The sequence below is a fragment of the Hermetia illucens genome, chromosome 1 (genome assembly GCF_905115235.1).
Source record: "Hermetia illucens chromosome 1, iHerIll2.2.curated.20191125, whole genome shotgun sequence".
Lineage (NCBI taxonomy): Eukaryota > Metazoa > Arthropoda > Insecta > Diptera > Stratiomyidae > Hermetia > Hermetia illucens.
The window spans coordinates 68235284-68261298 of record NC_051849.1 but is presented as its reverse complement, the minus strand read 5'-3'; the positions used below and the strand labels follow the sequence as shown (position 1 = coordinate 68261298).

General features: G+C 41.3%; 1 protein-coding gene across 1 annotated transcript; it reads right to left on the bottom strand.

The window, feature by feature from the left end:
- Positions 1–1329: 1329 nt before the first annotated feature.
- LOC119651543 lies at positions 1330–25781 on the bottom strand. The gene is made up of 10 exons (XM_038055209.1): positions 25541–25781; positions 12915–13030; positions 12739–12850; positions 12470–12686; positions 12323–12407; positions 6766–6947; positions 6569–6679; positions 1752–1906; positions 1486–1692; positions 1330–1387 (listed from the first exon to the last, which is right to left on the bottom strand). Exons 1-10 carry the CDS (start codon positions 25774–25776, stop codon positions 1330–1332), a joined length of 1479 nt encoding a protein of 492 aa, XP_037911137.1. The 5' UTR covers positions 25777–25781.
- Positions 25782–26015: the final 234 nt, after the last annotated feature.

The window sequence follows — 26015 nt, the reverse complement described above, 5'->3', positions numbered from 1 at the left end:
CCAAAGTATGGACGGATTTATATTGTGGTATACTCCACACGTTAAAATGCCGTTTATTTTTTCTTCAAGATGAGCAGGGCACTTTCTAGTGTGCACCCGAAAGACACTGTTTTTTTGGAGATGAATACATAATGAGTGATAATATCAGTCTAGAAAAGTTGTTACGTACACCCAAGATATTAATAAATATATGATGTGGCGCATTTGTATCTTTATTTAATTCTTCAAAATTGCGAATCTAGATTCTCCTAATCACTGCATAGGTATCATCAATCTATTACATCTGCAGCTTAGGAGCATGGGGTAGGTAGGTATCAGTGGCCACTCCGAGGACCCAATTAGCGCTGTGGTGTGCCTGCTGTTATGAGAGCAGAGGGGCGGAGTCCAGCCGGCTCAGATCTTCAGAGCTCGCAGCATTTAGAAAGGAAAGCAGCTCTTCCACCCTAAAATCAGAAATCTCTCTGTGGTCCTCAAAGAATGATTTACCCAGTGTCCATAGCCTCTAGCTAGAGCTGGCAATCACAAAGGAAGTGCCTGAAGGTTTCCTCTTTTCTCCGCAGCTTCAGTAATGCGAATTGTAGGGTATGGCGAACCTGACGGCATGGTCCCCTATGGCCCACTGCCCCATGCGGACCGCCGTAGTCTCGTATACATTTGCAAACGTCTGACACAGGAGCTCTCCTGCTTTGCTTTTGTTATTAGCGGGCCAAATCCTCATTGTTTTGGCACAGGTGGTGAGTCTTTGCCATCTGAGGTTCATGCTGTTAGGTAGTGCCGTTGATAGTCACCAGCGAAACACCGAATGTGGAGGACTTCCAAGAGCAGAGCTCCGCCTGGCTAATCCGTCAGCCCGCTCAACCCCCTCATGTTTCTATGACCGGGAATCCAGAGGCCGCGTGCAATGCGCCACCCACCCGGAGGATATTGTCGGCCGCTTGGCTATCAGTCAGAAATGCTATGTTACGTTTGGGGCTCGGATCATGCCCCAGCCATCGACAGGGTTCCAGCATCGCTAATACTACCGCTTGGAATACACTGACAAAACCTGCGAGGAGTGGGGGACTATGTGAGAAAGCCTCGTACCGACTCCACAGAGCATCTTTGATTCAGATATTGTCTTCTCTCTACTACCTTACAACTGGGTGTGGTGCAGCCACTTAGGATTACTATATGTATAAAGTTGTGCATATCTCTGGGATAAAAGTTTCGTAGCAGTCGCGTTGATGATTGATGAGGACAGTTCCCGCTTTACAGTGTTGCAAATTTATTTATGAGGCTCTGCTTCTCATTTAACCTTCAGAAGAAGATACAATAGATCGCGTATACTTTTTACTCCATGGCGAGTTCTGAATGAAATGATTTAGCGCCATGCCCATATGTAAACCAACTTTTTGAAGGAAAAATAGATAATTATTTATTTTTAAATATCAAAATAGAATACATAAAAATATGTCTTAATCCTAATTATTTCACTACAAACCCCACCTAAAGTTAAAATCGTTTGACTCTGCATCCAACTTCTCATTTTCCTTCCGCTGATTAGCTGCCATTCTGTCCAAATCACAAGCGGAATAAGTTTGAGCACAATCCGCGCCTCCTAGACCAAACACGGAAGCCTTCAAACTTGCCAATCTCATATTGGTTGGCGTATTTGGACGAGCCATGCGAGAAGACAACCAGCTTAGACCCAGTCTAGAAAGGTTTGCAGCTTTGAAATGTGGTGGTTGTCTACAAATAGTTAATAAACTTACCCCCAGACAGGTATCCAATATTTTTGCCTGTCCTGTTGGTTTCTAGCGAAATTATTGTTCTCACACAGGACACGGAATAAACAATGGCCGCCATCCTCCTCTACATATGTAACCGCATCCATAGAGAGCAGAACGCGGCGTGTTATCTCGTTGATCTACAATTGAAGTGAATATTTACAAGTTTATAAGTGCGTATATATTGTATTCAAATTATCATCACATTTTTGAATGAATTAACTGAATTTTGTTTTTGGATTGCTATAAAAGATTAGTGAACGGAAAAACGGAAACAAGGAAGAAACGATTGCCATCATGGAAAAAGATCAGTACAACAACATCGTTATAAGTAAGTTGAACTAGGACGTTTCCAAAATGAATTTTTTGAATTGCATAGATTGTTAATCTAACTATCTCAGAATATGCTGCAAAGCAAAATTCGTGTTCCTTTATGTTTTATGAGCGTAGAACCGAGAGCTTATGAAGCGCAGGCTCAGGCTACCGTCCAGATGCAGTGGCTTTATGCCCTTACGTAATTTTGGAGAACTATGTAAAAAGCGCATTTATAAATACGTTTCATCGGTCTTGATGTAGCTTTCTACGAGTGCATTTGTATTTGTTATAACTGTATTTTGTTTGTAATTTAGAGTCAGAAATATCTTCATATCCGAAAGGCGATTTTTCAAACCTGTTTTTCTTAAAACGATTTTTTTTTCACATTTACGGGAATTCTAACTCAAAAAGTAATGAGCCAAACGTTATGAAATTTGAAGGTATGATTTGTTATCAAATTAAGTAGAATATGAACCTCTGGCGTGATATTGTTTTTGCTTTGCATAACTAGCAAAAAAGTAGCTAAAATTGAAGTGATTATTTTTCAATAGCACAATATTTTTAATTTTATTATTTTCACTTGGATTAATGTTCATATTCTTAGAAAATAAGTTAGTAATGTAAAATTTAAACGTTTTGGTTTGAGAAAACACGTCCCGCGGTTGGAGAACTCTAGTTACGATCTTCAGCTAATATTACGTAACTTTGTTATTTTTGGCTAAGTTATTAGAAAAAGATTAAAAAGATTCTACTTTTACATCTTGTAGATGCCGCTGTTTTCCTCTTCCTCCCTCGGATCTTTTTCATTGCCTAATTGTGTTTTGAGCGTATGAATCCTGTTTGATCCTGCTTCGATGCCTTCTTTGGTCATAATTCGTCGCGTGCGACAGAGTTATTATTAAAATCGGTTTACTGTCTGTCTGTCTGTCCGTCACACGCATTTTTCTCGGAGACGGTTACAGCAATTGACACCAAATTCGGTACAAAGGTGGGAACTGTGAATTCTCACACATACAGTGAGTTACATCCTTTTATGTTGAATTTAAGGGGGGGGGTCCTCCTCCTTTTTTCATCAAATATAGTCATGTTGGGTATCAAATTAAAGGTCTCGATTTGTACTTTTAGTAGTACTAAGACCAGCTTTGAGTCTTAGTTTTGACATTTTTTGGAAAGGTGGGGAGTGCGTGGGGCTGAAAATGATCACTTCTTTGAGGGGGCCATTCTGAGAAACTACCAAACCAAAAAATCTGAAAAAAATCAGGAGGCTGCCACTATATGATGCCTGGGCTCCGAAATACCTTCCATACCGATATCTGTTCAAATAAGGTTAATAATAGTATATTACTATAACTTTTTTATTTGGCTGGAAACCTCCCTTAAGTTCAGCCTAGCACCACGAAATTTTGCAGTGATGTAGGTTATAATGTAGAGCATGATCTTACCTTGGTGGAAATCTCACTATTACTAACAAAGTTATAATACGTTAAAGTTGTTGCTTCTTTGGAAATTGAAGACTATGAATGTCAATATCACCCGAAAGTGGATACTCGCACATAATATATGGATATATTACGTGCTAGCTACTAGGAAATACACAAAAAACCTTTCGTAGCTGAAGCGTGCAGCTTCCGGTTTCCTGACTTGTTTTAATATAAAAACAATTTTCTTTTATGTATTCGAGTAAGAAGAAAACTGTCTGTTCTAAAATCGCGTGAAGATTTAAAACTACTTACTTAGGGAAAGTGTCAGAGGGAAAGAATTTAGGTGGAACTCACTATTTGGCAGGGCCTAAAAATTCTAGGCAATGGGTTCCAAGGTCATATGCTTTTCCATAGCATCCGATGAGCATGTGATCTTGGTACGAACTCCGTAGCATATGATTGGTCATATCAGTTTTTACATCGGGTCAGTTTAGTTTTGCTGCTTAGACCTAGCTAATCAATGCACCGCACACCTTACTGATCGCGGTATTAAGGTGAGAATTGAACTTTAGGAATTCATTGAGTTGGATTTTCAAGTGCTTGATCGATTCTAATCTGCTCACTGTGGTGGACTCGAGTTAGAGCTTCAAAGCAGAAGTTCAAGATACTTCTCTATCGGATTAATTGTCTTAAAGAGTCGGAGGTCTGAAGAATGTGTCATTGACAAATTGAATCAGCGCCGATTTCAGGAAAGGGAAAGTCACCCGTAAAAATGTCATACAGATACAAGTTTTGAATTTCAATTTGGCCCGAGATTCTTTTTTTTCGGCCTCAATATGTTTTCTTTGAGTAAGTCTTCTATTCAGGTATATTCCAAGGAATTTTACCCCCTTAAACTGCAGCAAGCGTATGCGGTTGGGCGAGATGTTTGTTTCTTGAATTGAAGGTTACATGGCTACACTTTGTTTCGTTGACTGTGATTCTCCATCGGGCAAGCCATAGCTCAACTTCTTGCACGTGACTCTCAAATTTTGGAGTTTCAACACTCAGACAGGAATGTGTGAAGAGAATCGCCGTTTTGGATTTTGTAAATGAGGCCCTCACCTTGTAGAATGCTTGTGCGACGTCTGGGATTACAGCCGAAGGATTGATTTTTGATTGGAATAAACGTTAAATTTTAGCATTTTAGATCCTCATGTTTCCCTTTTTTTGATGCTTTTGACTGCTCTTTTCTAGCTGCTACTACATTCACGCTTCAGCTGCCGTTTCTTCCTGATAAGCTTAAATCAAAGCAGGACTGTGCAGATTGTTGGTTTCTTTTTATATTTTTCCTTATGCCAAATCAATGAAGTTAGATATTTTATGGCGTTCAGTTGGTCAAGAAATTGGGTAGATTTGTGATAATACTTTGAATTTCCAGTTCGTCGATATGGAGAGCTTTGCCTCTAATCGAGTTTACTTTTGAGCCCTAGTACGAATATTTTGCATTGAAGCCTCCACCCACAATAAATTTTCTATCAAGCGTGTCAAAAAGTCTACAAGCTGCTCCGCAGAACTTCTAAATCCAGGAAAGCAGTTTACAGCAGAAATCTTGATAGGATTACTTAATTTTGCTATATATGTAGTGTATAAATGTGGCTTGCATAAACTTTTTCGTGAGATAGGATAAGTGGGGTTGCTCCGAATGTTGGCACTCCTCGCGGAAGTAGCGATTAAGAAAATTCTTCAGTTGGTACTTACTCGAAATAAACCTACCCTGCTTTCGCACGACGATCTGTAAGTTGAGTCCCTATTGTTCATTTGGACACCGGTATGGTGCGGCCAAGAATCAAGGCAGACTTGGGGCTGCGAGATTTTTGCAAGCAACTGGTTGGGTCATATCCTTGGATTTGTTTTTGGTTTCTTCGAAGTTTGCGGTCATTGGAAGTTGGATAAGTGAGTCATTTCATTCGTGGCAGGCCAATACGCTTTTCCTTCAATTTAATAGTGATTTGATATCCAGAACCTCACCAATCAACGGCCAATATTGAACTGCAGTAGTTTCGTGGGATACGGCGTTATTGTCCGTGACTTAATGGTAATAGTTGACTACTTTTTACTGTTGCCTCTCCGCTTAAATAACCACCGCTTAGCCCTTAGAGTTGCGATTAACACTGTAACTCTTGCTTGTGGCGGTAAAGACTGGATCAGGGACGGGCAACTAAATAAAATTAACTCGGCTTCCAGCGTAGACGTTATATCCTGGCCAGTCTTATTTGGAGAAGCTTATAAGCTATCCTCCTCTCTTGTTTCTTGAAAATGCTATCTATTCTCCTTTGGTGTCAAAATTTGTAAGTACACGGATCATTGTGCATTTCTGCAGTACATTTTACTTTACAATTGTAATGCGAATTCATATCTTCATAATAAGTTTTTGTTACTTAGACACATGACACAATTCAAGTTCGCCGCCCACATTGGGGCAAGCGTGCTTCTTTATCTTTAGGCTCTCGTAAGTGTTAGCTTCGATGCTACTTATAAAAGGGGGAGTGGGGAAGTTCAAAAGGTAACATTTAAAACAGTGACCCGATTCCAATTAAAAAAATTGAAAAACCGAAAAACTTATGCAGTTAATAAGGGTAAATTATTATATTTTGAATAGAATCATTCTTTATACTATATGCTATCTATACTATACTTTATACTATCTATACTATACTTTATACTATCTATATAACAATGATCATGGAGTACGATACTGGAAATTTTGGTAGAAATCCTACTATTATTTACATTTATTTATTTATTTATTCATTTATTTATTTGTATTTATTTAAAAAATCAGAGCTCGTGTAAATTTACTGCACCCTAAGATATCTACCATATGCAGTCGAATTTCACTACCACTTTACAGTGAATGACCCAATATACAAAAAACATCTACACTACAGGCTATATACTAGTGGCATTGTCGTGCATCCATATATTTTTAAATAAGAAATACTGAAAACCTGTTTTAATTCAGTCAGAGATATTTTTTAATTATTTCAGAGATACCTTTTTAATAGAAACTGTTGTAACACTTACCCTCAGCAATCTTTCGTTCATAATTGATCGCTTTTTTCTACGAATTTCTTCTACTTCGCTGCCACCATCAGGAGCTTCCATGGGCATCATCATCATGTTATTTGATTTGTCCTTAAAAGTGTTAAATTACAAATCAAATCAGAAATAAATTATGAAATTCCGAAAAATATCCTTTTGAATATAATTTTTGAAATTACCATTGTTATGCACATCAAAACTTGCAGGATGAACATTCCAAACGATAGATATGCCAACGTTGTCATTGCTATCTCCATAACATCTTTCAAGCCCAGCTCCTTAGAATGGTAACCTGCAGAAGGACCATAGGTGTCGGTACCATAACCCTCTTCATATTCGTCATGACCAGAAGGATAATAACCTAAATCAGAAGATAATGTTCTTATTCAGTTCAATTCAGTTCAGTTGGTTTTCATGAACGCGATACATGAACGATACAAAATAAATAATTTCACTGCGTATCTCATCATCATATGAGGGTATTCATTCCCGTGAGCTAATTTATATATCTATAGAGTTAGTTCTGTTTAGTCTTTAGCTGGCGCATATGCCCCTAAATTTCTCATGAATCAAATGATATCAACTATGAACATGGTTTAACCTTCTATAAAACTATGAACTTTCAAAAGACGAAATATACTCGTATTGTTTACATTTTCTACTCTGGAAGTTTGTCCTCACATGAGTATAACACGTTATCCTTGCGACGCTTTGTAACTATAAATTATGCTATTATGGCATTATCTACTGTCATGGCTTGCTAAATGCTACATACATGCTTTTACATGATGTCCCAGAAGAAGAGGCGCATTACAGAGTCCTATTTGGTACCCACTGTTTAGTCAATCATCTGTGCCGATTTTCCTTCGTAACTGTCAACAAAAGCAACAAGATCACTCCAAATTCTCCGCCATCGACGGTTTTGTTTCAGTTTGATGAATATGATAAATTCTTCCAGGACTTGTAATGACATAGTGCAATTGGGCGATAGTGAAAACCATCCTTAGAGGCCAGAGATGGCCGTAAATTGGCCGTAAATGCCCGCCCACAAATATTGAAGCCCCACTGAAATGTTCTAGACGGGCGTGATTTCCTTTATGCCAGTCAGGCTCGGGAATGTTGGTGTTTTGAACACTCACGTGTCATTTTACAAAAACTCGCACGAGCCTAGCGAAAGATCAACACGCGAGCTGAACCTGGAAAAGTAAAACACAACCAAGTCGGAAAACCGGAAGCTTGACGCTTCCGGTATAAAAGACTGTGTTTCCCTATGTGAGGAGCAATGAGTGCATGACAGTTCCGTGTGAACATAGTTAAAAATTCATTGCCCTCTATTTTGTAGGAAGCCATTTAAATAAATAGTTTGATGGAAAGTACTGTATTGATAATAGTCAATCTCATACGCTTCACATTCGTAGTTTAATATTATTAGCAAATGCAAAGTAGAAGTAGAGAAGTGCAAAATTTAATAATCCTAGGATGAACTTAAGGGTTTTCTTTTTTAGTCAATTTCTAAAAGCTGGTGATATAATATTATTTATTTGAGTAGATATCCGAATGGGACATCTTTCGAGGCTTAGATTTCACCTAAGTGGTTTACAAAAACCTTAAAAAGGGCTGGGGAGATTCTTAGATTAGATTCTTCATAAATGCGACTTTAATATTTCACGCGAATGTCAATTATTCTCGTTAACTATGAAGTTCGCATCTTATCTGCATGGCATTAAAAGTACTAAATTCGCGCAAAATTGCTAAGTTTGAACGTTTACACAAAAGAGGGAACGAAGGATCGTAACCTCAATCGATGCTTCTCCCGCCTCACATGCACAGTAAGGTGCGACTTTTGGGGTTCCCTCCCTAGCATGGCATCCTCAGGTGGTAAAATTGGTGAATGCATTCTGCTGGTTTAAAGAGGAGGAGAGGAAGAGGGAGATCTCAAATCAAATCTGTTCATTTCAATTATAATTCACGCATAAATAATCAAAACTAATATTTTCCAAAAAACAAATACAGGATGCGGCGCGAGAACTTCCTTATTTGAATTGCGCATCACACAGCGGCCATTAATCTTACGAAAGTGGACGTGTGCGTATTCAAAACGGCGCAAGCTAATGTTTTTTTGTACAGTTAGTTTAGTAACGACCATGCAGTGGAAAAGAAAAGAGCATGCGTGGCGACTTACTTTTCTAACAATCGTTCGATTATTGAAACTCAGCGTGCATTTAGAAAAAAATTAAAATCGCGCCTGCAGGTCCTGTTTCTGATTGGAAATCGATCATGTGGACACGTTTATGGATACTGGCAGTGTGCGAAAAAAAGCCAGGACTTTCAAAAACCACTAAGACTTCAGAGAATGTCGAGAAGGTCCCGAAGGCGATTTTGAAATCCCTCAAGCGATCTGCACGCAAACATTCAGTTGCTCTTCTTCATGAAGACCTAAAATTTCATCCATACAAACTGGCAGTGGTGCAAAAATTTAATACACGCGATTTCGATTCATGAAAAAGGGCTTGTGAAGGCTTTGTCGAAAACCTCTGTTAAGTACGCAATAACAGTGGTCCCACGTTGGGCGTCAACTCTGTTACGTTGAGAGTCCAGCCTTGCATCACCTTGGCCATAATTTCAGGCGTCTATGCAGAGTAATTCGCTGAAGAGCCCTGTAATGAGCGTCAAGCTCAAAGTTACAAAAGGATATTTACCTGGTGAACACTATCCTCCCAAGTTCGTTTAGGTGTCAGAGTATTCGCAAGCGAAGGAAGCTCTGATCCTAATACTAACAAGCCGAACGAGCGTAAACCCCAAAAGATATTGTGAATGCAAACTTTCGGGCCCCACGTTGGGAGCCAACTTTGTTACGTACAGGCCCAATGTGGGGCCACAGTTGTTGCGTACCAAACAGAGTTGGCGCCCAAGGCAAAAGGCCCCCTTCCCTTTAGAGTTCTTGAGATTGATTACAAGGCGTTTTCATAAAAAAAAAAAAATATTTTTTTATAAATCTGTACTAATTAACAACTTTAACTTTCACTTTTCAATATACAATTTTCTTCAATCTATTACCCTATGTTTTTGTTAACTCATCTATACATACGCATAGCGTCCTTAATGTAAGCCGATTGGAAATGAGAGCCAGTTGGATTTTGCATGGAATTTATGGATACTGAAAAGTTACCACAATTCATATTTTCGCGTAAATGCTTAAATTATAAAACTAATTTAGTAAATCGTTCAGGTGGTTGGTGGTTGGTGTTTTGTTTCTTTTTCTCTTTCTGGTTAATTAATCCAAATAAGTTATTGTAAGTGAAGAATACGGTATTAATGTTGGGTCGTGAGAGCTATCACTCAATTTCTCGGTTGTTTCTGGTATGGGAAGGAAATAAGATGCGCGGGCTGGAACAATAGCCGCGCTGAAGGCCACGAAAATTATTTGCATGATACCCCTACGGCCACAGAATGCACGGCCGCCACAGACAAAATAACCTTAAAACAACCCAAACGCATTCTGGAGCTTCGTTTGCAGCTACAAACTTGCGTGCAAATTGGTTCGGTGATTATGAATGTCAATATACCACCTTCAGAGGCAGCTAGCGTCCAACTAAATTCTTAGCTTGGTGTGAGTCGAATGTAATTCAGATTAGGCAGCGCAATTTCTATGGAACTGTGTGGTTGACTCCGACCTTGAACTTCAAATTCAACGTCAATAGTAAAAACTGCTAATCCCCGGGAGGAACCGCCCCCTTTCCAACCCCTCCCATCAAACCTGCAGGGCAGCTAATCTAAGGGTCTCAATCGTAAGCTTGTAGTTCTAGGCTAACTACTTAACCACTCAACGTAGTGAAACCACTTCAATAGTTACCTCATGGTGTTTAAGAGATATATCGGGCGGTAAAAGTGTAGCTTAACTAAAGGTTTATTAACTATAGCTTCTACCACCCCGATAATGTTGGGAAAATTTCCTTGACAATACAAGCTTCGTTCAACTTGGTCATTCAATCTGGCCTTGTCTTTACCGCGAGCTTAACCCTTATTAAGTTTACTTTTCAGGTCCGAAGTTTCGTTTCCCCATGTCTATCCTACTGCAAATTTCCAATAGCTCTTCTCTATTTAATGCGGTTATTAATACAGTTTACTAAAACTGTTCCGCTCGAAACGTCTCACCATAGGGTCAAAGCTCTTACTGTACAAGACAATGATCTTGCCAGTCCTCATGTATTCCTGGGAGATTTGGGTTCTTAGCAAGAAGAATTGCGAACTCCGAAGAATTTCCGGCCCCCTACATGAGGATGGACGATTTCGTAGCGTACATAATGACGAAATCTATGAACGATACCATGTCCGTCAGGGTGTGGATAAAATCCTCCCTCCCTCCCTCCCTCCCTTGCTGAGGGAATAACACCTGAATGATGATAAATTGAGTGCAAGTAATTCCTCGCATGGCTTTTGAGGGAACCGATCACAACTCTCTAGAGATACGCCACAAACCTATATTCGTCTATGAGTGTTTTCAAGAGGCTTCTTAATTTTGCTATATAACTAACTTTTATTCTTTTACACTTCTTTATAAGTTTGTTCTCTGCATTTTAATCAGTCTTACTACGTGCCACCAACGATCTACCCGAATCTTAGGTAGATTAGATATTCTTCTGGGAAATATACATCATGTGGAACCAAACATTACTATCCACACGTTTGCAAGTGCGTTAGTGTTTTCTGAGGAGATAAGCAAGTTTCCTTTCATTTATCCAAAAAACCGACACTCCATTATCGGTAAGCGGTAAGCGCTTGCAAACTTACACAAACCATGCCAAACACTCTATCTGCAAAAGAAACCGTCAGTCAAGATTTATTTTTTTCTTTTTGAATTTGGGTGTTTAACCCAAAAAGATGAGTCCGTGGACCCCAAAAGACGAAGTAAGTTGCTTCCCAAGTGGTCCGGTCCGCCATCAAGTGGATGCGGATTCAGGACTCCCAGCATCCTCAACAAAAACAAAAAAGTTCACTTCGGCCTGGTGTAGGTTTGAACTTAGGACGGATTTCATTTCAGTATAATTCGCACTCATATCGGGTTTAAGGTTATATATACCATAAATGGAGCGATTACCACCTGTCGCCACTTTCGGTCACGCTGCTCCCAGAGCAGAGGTGAGGCAGCGCCCGATGAGTTGGCTCTGCCCTGGACGAAAGCGTACCTCTGGACCCCCCCCCCCCCCCCCTTAAACTCAACACAAAATGGCGCCACTTATTGTATGTAAATTTGCGCGACAATCGGTCTAGCTGTTTCCGAATAAATGGGGTGTGGCAGACAGACATAGACTCGATTCTAATAAAGTTTTGTTTCACACAAAACCTTAAAAACGACATGTTTGAACATGAATAACTGGAAAACTACTTGTACGAAACATTTTTTACTTAGAATTGACCATTCATAGTAATCGATTTCTGTCATTATTCTTTTCCTACAAGGGGAGGCGAACATCAACGCTATATAACTTTTGCTTCTTATGCCACCCTCTAGCTCCAACTTCAATTTGATATTCATTGGCCTGGACTTGGCTGAAATAATTCGAAGGCTGAAAGTTTTAATGACTAGACTATATTGCATACACGTTGTCCCGTGATAACATTAAGCGTTTGGTTAATTTAAAAGCGAAAGTCTGTAAGAACACTTCTATACTATAATCGCGCCTTTACAAGTAAGTTAATCTGTACACGATATTTGAAGTCAGTTGAAATACTTACCGTTTTTACTACCTGCAGTAGGATATGGTACGGGTAATGGTATCTCTGCAATGTTCCTTCCAGGTATTACTCCGATTCCTAAATTCTAAACGTGTGAATAATATGTTCATATCTTATCTATTCATTTTGTATCTTGCATTGTGCTACCTCAGTTTGCTGTATAGGCATTGGTTGCTGTACTGCGTAGCCTGTGATATCTCCTTCTTCATAATCGTCTTCAGTAAGTTCATCCACGCCGTAACTGTTTCGACGATTAAGATTTGGATCTTTACCTTTTGGGCTTCTCGTTGCTAGAGTATTGTTTGAGGGTACTGCCAAGCTGTTGCTTGAAAACTGTCTGTAGATGTCATCTAAAGTAGTTGTTCTGTAAATGGATTATAATTGAATTTACTCCCCTTTAAAGAATGCCGTCATACTTTGAAAGCCAATTCTTATAACCCGATGATCCAGAATCATATAGCAACTCTCCGTTTGGAATCATTTTTGCCTGCCTAGTTGTAGTCATGTTTGGGTAAGTTGAATTTTCTCCTAGAGTTGGAAGATCAGTTATGATTATCATTTATGAGAAAACAAATAGTAAACTTCTACATACCTTCGGCTGGTGTACCAATACGATGGTATAAACTTGAGTTCATGGTTGGACCGCCAATTTCCAGCATTATTTGTTTGACAATAAAGTTGTTGCATTGATACTCGTTCATCATTTTCCTGTACAAAAATATGCCACTTGAGCTAACATTTTAAGAAAACAGATACACTTAATTTATAACCTGACCCAAATGTTGATTAGATACTAGGCAAACTATTGCAATAGACAGGAGCATTATGAGCTCTGCGGAGATGGATTTTTGCTAACTACAGTAAAACAAGTCGGAATACCGGAAGCTCGCGCTTCGGGTATAAAGGTTTTGTGTTTATCTTATGTAAGAAACTTCAGCACACATTTTTCTGTCCGTATATAGCTACAAATCCAACATAATCCTTCATATTTTACCAAACTACGAGACATACGTACATACAGCCATAGATATTCCACTCACCCTAAACAAACAAACTGTCTATTTCCGAATACTGTACACATATATGCACGTACGTATATGAATTGATCGTACCCATATTTCGGATTTACTTCTTATATCTATTTGAATTAGGCACTACCCGCAAAGTTCATTAGCACGCATATATCATATACCTACATGCACACATGTCTGGTTGACAAATAACTAAAAAACTAAAACAAACTAATTCTTTGCGACCCAATTCATAAGAACTCATTTCGTTGTGGTATTGACGAATTGATATGTGATGATGACGTCATGCAGGTTGTAGAGTGCACGAAATTCACAAAAAATTGTAAAGTTTCACCCCCTATAACTTTGTTAATAATGGTTGGATTTTCGTCAAACTGGACCAAACTGTGCATTATGTTCTTCATTAGACACATGCCAAATTTTGTACTTCTGGGATGAACATAAGGGGGGTGCCGGGTAAATTTCTAAAATGTGGAAATATACTATTATTAACTTTATTTGTGCAGATATCGGAACCGGATATATTTTGAGGCCTAGATTCCGTAAAGATGCACCACTGTGATTTTTTTCAGATTTTTCGGTTGGATAGGTTCTGAGAACGAGACCTGTTACACTTTTTGTGGGTCATATTTTGAACCCTCACTCCCCTATGTTTCATCTAATATCAAATATTGAACCAGATTCGAAAAGTACTAATTAAGACCTTTCATTTGATACCCTACATGGCTACATTCTGTGAAAAAAAAATTTGCACCCTCCATTCACATGTACGGGGAGCCCCCCCTTAAACTTAACACAAGATGGCGCCACTTACTGCATGTAAAGGGAACACCAGATTACATACTCTCACCAATTTTCGTGACAATCGGTCTAGCCGTTTCCGAATAAATCGGCTGTGACAGAATGACAGACAGACAGATAGACAGACAGACAGACAGACAGACAGACAGACCTGTGAGGAGTGGCCAGATCTCCCATCAGGCGCGACCCCAGCTGGCGGATAGGGGCATACCTATTGATGTGTAAATATATGTTCATGCACTTTTCTTTTTTGATTGTGCATGGGCTAGTGTTTGCTCATCTCTGGTGCGCGGACCAAAATGGCTATGGGAAGGATACCCAGAACATAAAACCACCATGGAAGACGAGAGAAGGAGGAAACTTACGGTGCAGGGACTCGGAACCCCAGTACCGGCGGCTTTTGGGAGTGAGCAAGCGGGCTCCCGGTCGTCGATATCCCTCGACCGCAGTGCCTCGGTGGTGGACAACTTGGCCACCTTGGCATATAATGCTACAAGTGATTTGGATCTGGAGAAGGAAGTATTCAAGCGAAGTACGACTTTACCGAGAACACCAATAACAAGACCAAACAAAAATGAACTAAAAGCAGCTTTTTGGACAACAAAAACCGTGACAACACCCACCGCACATGTTCAAGATGTTCGACAGCAGGAGGTGCTCCAGGAACAAGGAAGAGATCCATTCAAAAGAAGCTCATCAACTTTGAGATCTCCACTAATGCCAAAGACGATGAAGGACAAAGTATAGGCAAGGTCAACAAACGCCAAAAGTGAAGGACCGTGTAAAAGGGGTAACCCTGCCGGGACTTATAGGGAACAGAGTCCTGATCTGGAGGAATTACCCTTCACCCAGCTTGGCGCAAAAATAGTTGAGCTGTCCGAGTTTATCAAGGACAAGCACAACGTGCACCAAGCCATAAAGAATATGGTGAGGGCTATTAGAGTTCTCTATAATAGATCACAGATGGAGGAAAAGAACAATAAGAACACGCCGAACCACGCTGTGCCAACAGTATCACAAGCGACCCAAGTGACGCCTAACAGTACTACCATCGAATCCCAGCGAAATAAGCGAGTACGTGAAAAAGAGGGGGATCCTTTAAGTAATCAGCAGGCGCCTAAGAGAAAAAAAGGCGGACAGGACATCCGGAAAACCAACACCAACAGGTCAGAAGGAGGAAACCGTACAGCGAATCTAGGAAACTCGACCAGCGTTGCGAAGCCTAAGACCAGCGAAAACGATGGATGGACTAAAGTTACCAACAAAAAAGCGGAACGAAAGGCAAAAGTGCGAACTCGTCCAGATGTAATTGTTATCTCCAGTAAGGGCAATCTGTCCTACGCGGAGATACTCAAAAAGGTCAAAGCGGATCCCGGCCTAAAAGATCTGAGCGGAAATGTAAACCGAATCCGAAGAACCCAGAAAGGGGATCTCATGTTCGAGCTGAAAAGATCCAGCGTGGCCAAAACTGATGACTTTCGCACTCAAGTGAAAAACTCACTTGGGGAGAATGCCGCAGTGCGTGCCCAAAAACATGAGATCTACCTTCAATGTAAGGATCTCGATGAAGTAACATCGAAAGAAGAAATTTGTATTGCTCTGAAGGAGCAATTCAAGTTGAAAGAACTCACCGAGGAGTCTATTGTGGGCTTACGAAAAGCCTATGGTGGTACTCAAACAGCCACAATACGAGTACCAGCGGAGGCAGCACAGATGTTATTGGCTGCCGGAAGGGTTCGGATTGGATGGGTTGTCTGCCGTTTAAGGGAACAAATTTCACTGAAGAGGTGCTTTAAATGCCTCATGTTTGGACACTTTGCGAAGGCATGCACCAGCAGCATTGATCGATCCGATCGATGCAGAAGGTGTGGGGAGAAAGGCCATATTGCCAGAGAGTGCAATAGGGACCCCAAGTGCCTATTGTGCGAAGTAAAAGAGGGACAGGATAACCGGCATATTGCCGGGAGTGGTAAATGTCCAGAATTTAGGAAGGCGCTCACTGCAATGAGAAAATGAGGTTTATTCAAATAAACCTGAATCATTGCAGGGTCGCTCAGGATTTACTTGAGCAGGCCACGTTCGAATCTGAGATGGAAATCGCCATCATAAGCGAACCGTATAGACACCGTCACGGTAGCATATGGGTCAAAGATTCGACTGGTGGAGCGGCGATATGGGCTTGCGGTCGACAGGCCATACAATGTACTGCAAGTCAGGCAGGCAGTGGCTTCGTGTGGGCGAAAATAAGTGGTGTATATGTTTACAGCTGCTACGCCCTGCCAAGTTTGACACTGTCTGAATTCGAGCAAATGCTTGATGATCTTGTTCTCGACGCGAAGGGACGAAGTCCAAAGGTGATTGCTGGTGATTTCAATGCTTGGGCCCTAGAGTGGGGTAGTAGGGAACCAAATGCTAGGGGGCGCAGTTTATTAGAAGCTTTTGCGCAGATGGACATAGTTTTGGCTAACGAAGGTGCTGTAAACACCTTCCAGAAAGGGGAATCAGGCTCGGTTGTAGACCTGACCTTTGTCAGCCCTTCGCTGGCGCGTGGTATGTCCTGGTGCGTCAGTGAACGCTACACCCACAGCGACCACCAGGCAGTTTTCTTTGAGACATGTGTCGAACCTCAGGGCAAAGAGCTATCATGCCCTAAACCGAAAAAGATTTCAGGCTGGTCTGCAAAATCTTTGGATGAGCAGAGCTTCTTAGAGGTGTGATTGGATCAACCTGATATAGCAGGCGCCTCTACGGAAAGAGCTGTCCATCTGGCTCAATGCATCGCCAAAGCATGTGATGCGTCCATGCCTAGGAGGTGCGCATTCCCCCGTAGAAGACCAAACTACTGGTGGAATGATGAACTGACCGGCCTTCGATCAGCCTGCCACCGAGCGAGAAGAGCGGCTCAGAGGGCGGTAGGTAGAGTAGATCAAGGGCAGAAAGAGTGCGCCTACAAGGCAGCCCGCAAAACCCTCAAGCTCGCCATCCAGCGAAGCAAGAGGAAATGCTTTAGGGAGCTCTGCTCAGAAGCGGACGTAAATCCGTGGGGAAGAGCTTATGGAATCGTGATGGAACGATTTAGAGGCCGTTCGTCTCCGCAGATCACGTGCCCCGCCCTCTTGTTGAAAATCATCCAGGGGTTATTCCCCCAGCAAGAGGAGAACACCGACACATTCCAACCACCTCTGAATGTGACGGCAATCCCGCCAGTCACCAGAGACGAGCTCCTCGAGATCTGCGGCAGAATAGGAGACAATAAAGCACCGGGTCTGGACGGAGTACCGAATAAGGCCCTTAAGCTTGCCATGAAATCCAGGCCGGACATGTTTGCTGAGTTGTTCGAAGCGTGCATGTCCGAGGGAATATTTCCAGCGGTATGGAAGCGGCAGAAGTTGGTGCTTCTGCCTAAGCCTGGTAAACCACCAGGTGAACCATCCTCATACCGACCCATATGTCTTTTGGACACGGTGGGGAAAATGCTAGAGCGGGTAATCTATAATAGATTACTCCCAGTAGTTGAGAGCCAAGGCGGCCTTTCACATCGGCAGTATGGATTCCGTAAAGCCAGATCAACCATTGATGCCATCAAATTGGTTACTGGCTTGGCCGAAGATGCAATCCACGGAAAGGGTAGTACCAGCAAATATTGCGTGGTAGTAACCCTGGACGTGAAAAATGCATTCAATTCGGCCAATTGGAATCTAATCCGGAAATCCCTAGCGAAGGTTGGTATTCCCGCCTACCTCGCCGCAATTGTCGATAGTTATTTAACTGAAAGGAGACTCTGGTACGACACTGATGACGGACCGCAGGAGTACGTCGTTTCCGCGGGTGTCCCGCAGGGCTCCGTATTGGGCCCACTACTGTGGAACATCATGTACAACGATGTACTTAATCTTCCCCTTCCGGAGGAAGCCACAGTGGTGGGTTACGCTGACGACATTGCACTGGTTGTTGTCGCAAAGCATCTCGAAGATGCTGAGTTATACTCAAGCGAGGCAATCAGTGCTGTCAAATGCTGGTTAGAGAGCTCTGGTCTGACGCTTGCGGAGGAAAAAACGGAAGCGGTCCTCATCACGAAGCGCCGGAAGAGAAATTACGCCTGTGTTAGAGTCGGGAATCATATCATCACTTCCAAGCCGGCCATCAAATACTTGGGGGTGGTGATAGACAGGAAGCTCAGCTATAAGCAACACGTACAGTATGTTTGTGATAAATCATCCACTGCCAGTATGGCCCTGGCCAGGATGATGCCGAACGTGGGAGGGCCACGGCATACCTCTAGGTTGCTTATAGCCAGGGTGGTGACCTCAATTATGCTCTATGCGACCCCAGTTTGGAGCGAGGCGTTGCGGATGTCAGTTAACATTAGCAAACTGAATGCAGTCTACAGGAGGACAGCCCTGAGGGTATGCTCTGCCTTCAGGACTGTCTCAGATGATGCAGCATTCGTCATCTCTGGAATGATGCCCATTGACATCTTGGCAGATGAGATGGCGAATATATACCATGCGAAGCCAATCTCTCCCTTATTGCAGACGAAGAAGGCTGAGAGGGAGAGATCCATAAATAGATGGCAAGAGCGGTGGGAACGCTCGGGAAAGGGTCGGTGGACTCACAGGCTCATTCCTGCCATCAGGGAGTGGTTGGAGAGACGACACGGTGAGGTTAATTATAATCTCACCCAGTTTCTCACGGGACATGGAGGATATCTCCAATACCTTCACAGGTTTAAATTGGAGACCTCACCCGACTGTCCAAATTGCGATGGAGTCCCAGAGGACCCAGAGCATGTATTCTTCCACTGTCCGAGATTTGTGGAAGAAAGGAGGAACCTAGAGGAGACTCTAGGAGAGGTGCTGGTACCAGAAAATCTGGTGCCGAAAATGCTAGCACATCAAAGAATTGGGATGCGGTCAACTCCATGATCGCATCGATTCAAGATAAGTTGCGAAAGGCAGAGGAAAGCAGAAAAGCGCGGTCACGTGCGCCGCGTATAGAAGAAATGGGATTTAGCTAGAGTGAGCTGACTCCGCCCCGTGATGTAATACCTTATGGTGGTGCCGCGGGGCAGGGAGGGAGTCGGGGGTGGTTTTAGTGGATAAAAATCCCACACGCTGGTGTGTCCAGACCAGTGTCTTTTGAAGATTTCCACCTCCTCAAAAAAAAAAAAAAAAAAAAAAAAAAGACAGACAGACAGACAGACGGACAGACGGACAGACGGACAGACAGACACCGTCTCGATTCTAATAAGGTTTTGTTTCACACAAAACCTTAAAAATACACCGAATAGCCAAAAAGATACGAAAAATAGCCATTAGATCCATACTACTCTATTTGCCAGTTAAGGGAAACGGAGTAGGGGTCTTTTGTTTCTTCATTATAACGACATTTACGTGCCTTACTACATTGCCTCTGAAAAATGTTAAAGAATTCTCGATAAAATTAAAAAGCGGATTGTGATGCGTCAACGCACCACAAGTACAAGTTGGAAACAGGAAGTTTGGCGTTTCAAGTAAGTTTGACCTACTATAACTTTGTTAATGATTATAGAATTTGCTTCAAAATATTTACTATCGTTCCCCATATTTGCGGTTAGGTATTTTCGGAGAAAATTCACGAGCTGGGTAAAATTGGTGCGAGATAGTGGAGTTTGGAACAGCGGGTATCCGATGGCAATTGGTCATCCATAAATAATGTTGACTTTCTGAAAATGAGTCCTGATTCACTTCGAATTTATATATAGAACAAAGAAGATCGTTTTGTAAATTAAAGAAAAGCGGAAATCGTTTTTCAAATTAAGAGCAAACCCGATAAATTTTTGCAAATATCGATATTTCGGAAACCAGTTGGTACCTTCCTCAGTGTTTTTTTGAATGATGGACAAACCTGGTATGATTTGGCAAATATCTGATAAGATGGATAATAAACACGGAGGAAGGGAACAAATGATCCTCGAAATATTGACACTCACGAAAATATACGGGATTTGCCTCTAATTTAAACAAATCGTATTTCTTTTACCAAGACATTTGAGTGTGCATTTGGCCCATTAGTGCCTAGCACGTAATTTATGCATATATAATGTGAGAATATCCACTATCAAGTGATATTGACATTCAAAGTCTTGAATTTGCAAAGAAGTGACAACTTTGACCTAACATAAATTTGTAAGTAATAGTGCAATTCATTGGCTAAAAATCATAAGTCGCCAGGAGCCGATGGAATTACAGCCGAATTGGTTAAATATGGAGGCGAACAGTTACACCAAGTGGTTCATCAACTTGTGCTCAAGGTATGGGACAGCGAATCAATGCCTGACGATTGGCAACGAGGTATTATCTGTCTCATACATAAAAAGGGAGATATCACATAGTGCAGCAATTATAGAGGTATCACGTTGCTGAGTACCATCTATAAGATATTCTCCACTATCTTGCTAGACCGGATAGCCCCATACGCCCAGAACATCATTGGCCCATACCAAAGAGGCTTCACTCCAGGCAAATCAGCAACAGATCAGATTTTCTCTCTGCGGCAAGCGATGGAAAAACTGTTGGAATATGGACAACAGTTGCACCATCTGTTCATCGACTTTAAAGCCGCCTATGATAGCATAGCCAGGGCAAAACTGTACACGGCCATGAGAGAATTCGGTATCCCTACGAAATTAATAAGACTGATTAGGCTGACCCTGACGAATGTGCGAGGCCAGATAAAGGCAGCAGGATCACTCTCAAGACCATTCGACATCAACAACGGTCTACGACAAGGGGATGCGCTATCATGCGTCCTCTTTAACCTGGCCCTCGAGAAAGTGATCCGTGATACTGAGGTAAATGCAAGAGGTACGATCCTCTTCAAGTCCACCCAACTACTGGCCTATGCTGACGATATCGACATCATGGGAAGAACCACCCGAGACGTACAAACTGCCTTCATCCAGATCGAGCAGGCGGCGCGAGATCTTGGGCTGCACATAAATGAAGGCAAGACAAAATATATGGTGGCAACGTCAGCACCGAAGACGAATCAACCAACAACATCAAACCGCACTGGTTAAACACGAAGAAGAATAAGGATAGGAGAATACAACTTTGAGACCGTTGACAGTTTCTCCTATCTAGGGTCGAAAATCACAACCGATAACAACTACGATGATGAAATCCGCGCACGGTTGTTGTGAGCCAACAGAGCCTATTTCAGCTTACAAAGACTGTTCCGCTTGAAACGTCTCACCATAGAGTCAAAGCTCTTACTGTACAAGACTATGATCTTGCCAGTCCTCATGTATTCCTCGGAAACTTGGGTTCTTAGCAAGAAAAATTGCGAACTCTTGGCCGCGTTCGAGAGAAGAATCCTCCGAAGAATTTTTGGCCCCCTACATGAGGATGGACGATTCCGTAGCCTACACAATCACGCAATCTATGAGCGATACCATGACCGTCCGGTTGTGGATAAAATCCGGCTCAATAGGTTACGGTGGGCGGGTCACTTAATCCGTATGGATGAGGATGATCCCACCCGGAAAGTCTATAAGGGCAATATCTATGGTAGAAAAAGAAGGCGAGGCAAAGCCTGCCTAAGATGGAGCGATGGCGTAGGTCAGGACGCCAGACAGCTTTTAGGGATATCGAATTGGTGGACCTCGGCGCAAAATCGGGATGTCTGGAGTTCCTTATTAAGGCAGGCTTAGACCGGATACCGGTTGTTGCGCCGTTGATGATGATGAGTAATAGTGCGATTTCCACCAAACTTGGTAGGTTCATACTCCAGGTTGTAATCTACATTGTTGCAATTTTGTGGTGCAAGGATGAACCTAAGGAGGGTTCTGCAACCAATTACTGAAAGTTACAGTAATATACTATTATTAACTTTATTTGAACAGATATCGGTCTGGAGGGAGCCTAGGCCCCATATAGTGGTAGTTTCTTATTTTTTTTTTCAGAGTTTCCGGCTGGGTAGTTGTTGAGAATGGGCCCGTTAAAGAGATGATCACTTTCGACGCCCCGCACTCGCCACTTTTACAACCAACCAATGCCAAAATAAAGACCGGCTTCGGAAAGTACTAATCGAAGCCTTTCATTTGACACTACAGATGACAATAATTGGTGAAAAAAAAATTTACACTCCCTTTTGCATGTATCGGGAACCCTTAAATTTGACGAAAAAGGATGTAACTGACTCTATGCGTGATCGTTCACAGTTCCCAATTTTCCATCGAATTTGGTGTGAATCGCTACAACCGTCTTCGAGAAAAATGCGTGTGACAGACAGATAGACAGTAAACCGATTTTAATAAGGTTTTATTTTACATAAAACCTCAAAAACGACTGCAGAGAAGTAGATTCTTCGGGAGTGAAGTTTTAACATTTCATGCGAATATTAATTATTCTCGTTAATTATGACGTCAGCATCTTATTTGCAGATTTCCATAAAATTTGGCATGTTTATGCAGAATATTGTCCTCTATACTGTTATTGTATTCCTAGGTTTTCAGTTAATTCATAAAAGTTGGTAATATACTATTAGTAAGTTTATTTGAGCAGATATCAAAATGGCACATATTTTGAGACGTAGATTTCATTTCATCTAAGCGCACCACCCCGACTCTTTTCAGATTTTTGGGTTGGGTAGTTTTTGAAAATGAGTCCTGTCTCATTTAATGTCTGTACATTTTGACTTCTTACTCGCGCACTTTACAATTCACGTCAAAACTAATGTTAGTTTCGAAAATTACTAACCGAGACCTTTCATTTGATTCCCCATACCCCAAAAATTTTAAATCCTCCCTTTGCATGTTTGGGGAGCCCCCCTTTAAACTCCACCTAAATTTATATCACTCACTGTACGCGGGGGATTTCATAATTCCCATCTGTTTCGCTCGGATCAGTTTAGCCGTTTTGGAGAAAAGTGCGTGTAACAGACAGACAGACAGTGAATCGATTTTAATAAGGTTTTGTTTCACACAAAAATTTCACAAAACCTTAAAAAATATATAAAAAAACGTTTACCCAGAGATGTGTAGAATTTATATTTGGATACAATTGGTGCAACAAAAAAATCCATATCTGAACCCAATAAGTGGGATGACCCCCTTATGTGATCGCCATAAACCCCATTATGGGGCATAGCACGTAAACTACACTTACGTCGGTTCCTGGTAATGCGATTTAATTCCCTCTACGATTTTCCTTAATGTGTAACCCATCGATTGCCACTTCCGCTTTTTAATCAACACATCCACAGGTATCTGGCCAAAATGTCCCGATGATACGACGCAGACATGAATTCATGAAAACTAGGGGAACTTCTTAGTAACAGTAACCGCCACTTTCTATGTACTATTCCCATTTAGTATGATAGTATTTGAATCCCATCACGTCCTCCAGTCAAGATAGCATGAAAAATCTAATCGATATGGGAAGAACACGGATTTCGCATTCGACTTCCACACATTACTCCACAGTGATCCGAAGAATGTTAATGAAGTCGACATCAGAGAATCCTGAGCGAAAACCAGCTGCCCCTGTCGATCAAGCTTTCGAGGTGGTTCTTGATGCGTTCAGGATGATTTCAGCTAATATTTTCGCGACAGTAAGAAGCATACAAATACCCCTCGACTCGCCGCACTCAAGACTTCTGTCTTTTTAGGAATCTTAACGATCATTTCCTTCTTTCACTCAATGAGAAAGATCTTACATTACATTACATTCCCAGCATCTATGAATACGTGGAATTAACAACTCTGAAGAAATTGTAGGAGTTGTGGGGAAATGTTCCGCCGTGAAACAGTCAAACCCAGCGGCTTTACTAAGTTTGAGCACATTCATGGCAGAGATGCAAGAGGTGGAACTCCACCGAAAGTTATAAAATTCTGAATTGTGGTGAAGTGCTCCTTTCACCTCTTCAACTGCTCATCATCGTGGATTAGAAGTCTTCCGTTAACAGCACTAATAGGACCATCGAAAGACTCAGGAGCTCTTTCGTAATGAGGTATACGATGCTATTTGCGACAACTTCTTCCTTTACCAACGCAATGCTAACATTCCTTTTGCGATGACGCATACCAGCTCCAGCACGCCATGTTCAACACAACCCCTTCTTACGGTTCCGTAGTCAGTCAGGTCTTGAAACCTCTTTTCTTGCCGTGTAAACAATACAGATTATAACTTATGGCCAACAACTTTATAAGGCAGGAGGGCCTTGCGAACGAAGGTAGTAAAAACACGCACACGAAGATAAGCGACCAGAAGATGATGGTCCTTTACGAAACCAGTGTCAATACTTCTTTTGTTACGCACATTCAGAAGACAGCACATAAGTCTACTGTTGATAGCGATATGGTCAATCTGATTGACCTTGTAACAGGCCCTATGTTTGAATAATGTTCCACCGATGACAGAATAGTGAAAATCGCAGAACTCTACAAAACTTTCACTGTTGTTTTTATGGCCATTAAGACCACGCCGCCCACCCTCCATCACATGCCCGAGCAAGTTGTTGTCAGACCCCACTTTGGTTTTCAGGTGTTTCCTTTAGAGAATATCCAGTTTATATTGCTAACCCACAAATTTCTGTACTATTTACTCGCCTTTTACGACGAGAAGGGAACACTTGGAGTGTATTCTTAAATCATAACTCACAAGGCTAACCCGTTAAATTTTTATTAATTTTATGCACCACTCTTTGTTATTAATTCTTCTAAATAATTGGGAGCTAATCCTTATTTTGGTAAAGAGGCATCGTGCAAATAGGTAGACGGCTATGACAATAAATATTTTTTTTAAAATTTAAATGTAAGAATAATCCAACAGAGACTCAAAAGAAGTCCCGTATGTTGTGGCTTATATCATGCTGGAATTACCTCGACAATATATGGATTGTAAAAGCTATTGTGGTGAATGATGAGTTTTAGGGAGCAATGAAAACATTTATGTGGTTGGAACCATGCGGCACGGTATGCCATGCTGCATCCTGCTAGGAATGAATGTAGGCAAATTAATACACTTGAAAAGTCATCGAAAATTAATTCATTGTGATCTTGGAAAAATAAATATTTATTTGATATTTAGGTTCTATCCATTCTTGCTGAATAGCCCTTACGAAGTCTTTATTCCTGTAGCATGCAAAATATAGATGGGGTCCTTTTAGTAATATTCTTCTTATTGGAGTATTAATAATGTTGATATAAAGACTGCATGCAGTGGAATGTGCTCTACATATATGCACCACCTCGTGATAATTGATCTAAATAGTTGGTTATAATATCCCCAGAAATGATAAACATCTAACAGATTTAAAAATATTTATTTTCTTAATAAATTAAATACTTTTGTTCCTATGAATCAGAAAGGATAATAATAATCTTACAGTATCCTTTACGTACCTGTGAAACCCCATTAGTTCATATGCTTTACTAAAGTCTCCTTTTACTTTAACTTCTGGAACACTATTGTTACTGATCACCGGCACGTCTTGATGCAAAAACAAGGCGGATGGCATAAGATTTACGTTAAGAATATCATCAAGGTTCAAATCGGCACTTTCCACTTGGGCCATATTCCCTTTCACCAAGCAAATAAATACAAAAGCCGACACGAATTTAATATTGCTTCTAGCCATGTTACTCCAAGAAAGTATGTACTCAAAATGAAATAAAAATTGTCTTTGAAGAGCTTGACAATTTTTTATCGTTCCGTTCTATGATTTCACTAATTTGCTGGAAAATTTATCTTTAATAATTCATGCTACGTTGATGCGAAGGTGTAAATTGCTGATTGAAAAACAGAACACTGCAATTATGCGTTGTGAAGAAGGCACAGTGGTCTAAATAGTTAATGGCTTGGCATAGAGGTCGTTGG

Excerpts from the sequence above, each read along its gene's own strand:
- LOC119651543 (XM_038055209.1), bottom strand. The coding sequence starts at position 25,776 with ATGGCTAGAAGCAATATTAAATTCGTGTCGGCTTTTGTATTTATTTGC. Across the intron at positions 13,031-25,540 it reads GAACTAATGGGGTTTCACAG|GAAAATGATGAACGAGTATC; the intron begins GTACGTAAAGGA and ends ATTTTTGTACAG. Across the intron at positions 12,687-12,738 it reads TATAAGAATTGGCTTTCAAA|AACAACTACTTTAGATGACA; the intron begins GTATGACGGCAT and ends ATCCATTTACAG.